Raw genomic sequence first — 2582 nt, forward strand, 5'->3', positions numbered from 1 at the left:
AAATTTAAATTGCATCATACTTTAAGAGTTTAAAGGCATTAAACTCCAGGGTTGAAAATTAGTCCCACTCCGGTGTCATGCCGAATTCTGCACCCTGCCAGATTATGCGTTCCCTAGTATTGGTAGGTTTAGGAGTAGGTGTGGGGGAGGGGTTAGGATTAGGGGTGGGGTTGGGATTACGCAATCAGGTAGCAATTTCATAATGCATAATCTGGCAGGGGTGCAGATTTCGGCTCAACACCGGCCCTGCTTGAATTTCTTTTAAAATGACAAAATTTGAAATAGTTTAAAACACTCATTGTCCACATGTTTTCAAACGTTTTCCAATAGTTTCTCATCCACACTGAAACGTCAGAAAATGTTACATTTGCTTTACTCCGCATGCCTAAAGCATCAAAAAAGCTGAGAGCTCATTTTATTTAGGAAAATACCTCATCATTCACTGACGCGTCCAGTTTGCACTCATTCACGATTGTATGGCTAGTCTAAAATGCAAATGCCCTCTTGTTTTGCGTAAACAGCAATTGCAAGTAGCTAAAGGTCTGTCATTATTGCAGGACTGTGATATGTAGAGTGTACTGTACAGTGTAACATATCTGTAGCAATAATGTGAAAGTGAATAGCACAGAACAGTCACAATACCGGTTTAAAGATATCTATTGGTACAATATGTGTCACATTACAAGACATGTGCTATCGTTTTCAAAGGCTTCCATTTTCACAGTCCACACTACAATGCGAAAGCAGCGTTTTCAAATTCATTCACTTTGGGGGAGCGTTTTAAAAAATCTCCACTTTCCTTGACAAAAATGCTGTCAAAGTGTGGACAGAAGGCTAAAACGAAGAGAAAATATAAATTTTCAAACGAAAACGTATTAGTGTGGACAAGGAATTTACTGTCAGTTTTACAACACGTTAAGATCTAGGTTAACACTAATGCTTCAGATCAATGCAGGAGTCCATTACTTACTATTGTAATTAGATGATTTTACCCAAAAACGTACTTTCTTACACTGCTCTTTTTGTACATGCTCACACTTGTTTAATGTGCTTGGCATTTACACATTCAAAAAAGGGTTAAACAGTATAAGTGCACCAAATTTAAGCTTGATCTCATGAACACATTTCTATGTCCAGCTGTGACAGTTGAAGAAAAGTCAGTGGCGGACGGAGATTCTGTCACTTTAGAGACTGATACTGAGCTACAAAAAGATGATAAAATACAGTGGTGCTATAAAGAAGACAACAATCTCATTGCTGAAATAAGTCGAGCGACCAGTAAAAAAACATATGATGGTTCTGATGAGATATTCAGAAGCAAACTGGTGCTGGATGAGAAGACTGGACATCTCAGCATCAATAACATCAGAAGAATTCACTCTGGACTCTATAAACTACAGATCAGCCGCAAAAACAAAAGAACCGAATACAAGAATTTCATTGTTACTGTCAAAGGTGAGTAGATCAATGATCTAGATGATTTAGATCAATAATTTAGAACAACAGTATAGATGATCTCAACTTCAAGAAATTGTCTCAAAAGTGCAATGTAATTTTAATTACTTTTTGATATTTGTTTACTTTAATTTTAATGCTATGTTAGCTTATTATTACTCGTCGGAAGATTTGGCATGTTTCATTCCAAAGCTTTAACACTAAATTCATCCTGCTGATGTGACTGTCACTGGTAAGTAGAACATAATTTATTATAAAAAAACAATATACTGTTTTTATTTACGCAACAGTTCCATTCTTTAATCTGATTGGTTAGCAGTGTTCCAAGAATATGTTCGGCTTGTCTGTTTTTACCTTTTTTTTTCAGCTGTTAATTCAAGTTTTTTTCAATTAAAATAATACATATAGATGTAAATGCAGCAAAACTCTTTCTTTCTTTTTAGTTCATTTGATTGACTTTATATCTTCTTTCAGATTCCACAGGAAAACAAGTGAATGAACCAGAGACTGTTGAGATGTCACTGTTGAATAGAGAAGATGTGCATGAAGTGAATGAGTGATGAAATAAGACACGCCCACCAGCGTCAATCACTGTGACATCATCACAACAGCATGCTTGAACCAGTGTGTTGTTGAGCTGTTAAACTCATGTAAACCCTTGTTTGGTTTTAGATGAAGAGGGAAACATGTTTATGACTTTTACAACTGGATACAGATCATCCCGATTACTTTATTAACTTTATTATACTTTATAAAACTACAGAAGAACTTATGAAGAACTACTCAATAGCAGAGAGACACACGCCTCAAAATTAACCACATACTGTCCACATGCTGGGAGTGCATTTGTATTGTTGTCTGTAGAGAAGCAGGAAGTGTGATACCTTTAAATGACCTGTGGTGCTACAATTACCAAACATCAGCATTGGGAAAGCTGTGATAACAAACCTAGATAAATTTGAACACTGAACAATATGACACTCCAAACACTAAGTTGAACACTAAGTGTTTTATCTTGTACATTAGACTGCGAGACAATGAGAGTGTTTTTTTTCATCACAAGGATCAGGTTTCGCAGTGATGCCATAGAAGTGCAATTTTTAATCGCCCAAAGAATTTATCCGTGA

The 2582-nt window shown here is 36.1% G+C and overlaps 1 protein-coding gene across 1 annotated transcript in view; it reads left to right on the forward strand.

Moving 5' to 3' along the window:
• LOC107576282 (uncharacterized) overlaps nucleotides 1-2015 on the forward strand; it is a 12050-nt gene extending 10035 nt beyond the window's left edge. Inside the window, exons 5-6 of the mRNA XM_016262493.1 lie at nucleotides 1138-1455; nucleotides 1930-2015. Coding sequence (XP_016117979.1) covers nucleotides 1138-1455; nucleotides 1930-2015 — 404 coding nt within the window. The remainder of the gene's footprint in view (nucleotides 1-1137; nucleotides 1456-1929) is intronic.
• The last annotated feature ends 567 nt before the right edge of the window (nucleotides 2016-2582 follow it).

Source organism: Sinocyclocheilus grahami, unplaced genomic scaffold, assembly GCF_001515645.1.
Source record: "Sinocyclocheilus grahami isolate Dianchi unplaced genomic scaffold, SAMN03320097.WGS_v1.1 scaffold3429.1, whole genome shotgun sequence".
In the NCBI taxonomy this organism is placed as follows: Eukaryota; Metazoa; Chordata; class Actinopteri; order Cypriniformes; family Cyprinidae; genus Sinocyclocheilus; species Sinocyclocheilus grahami.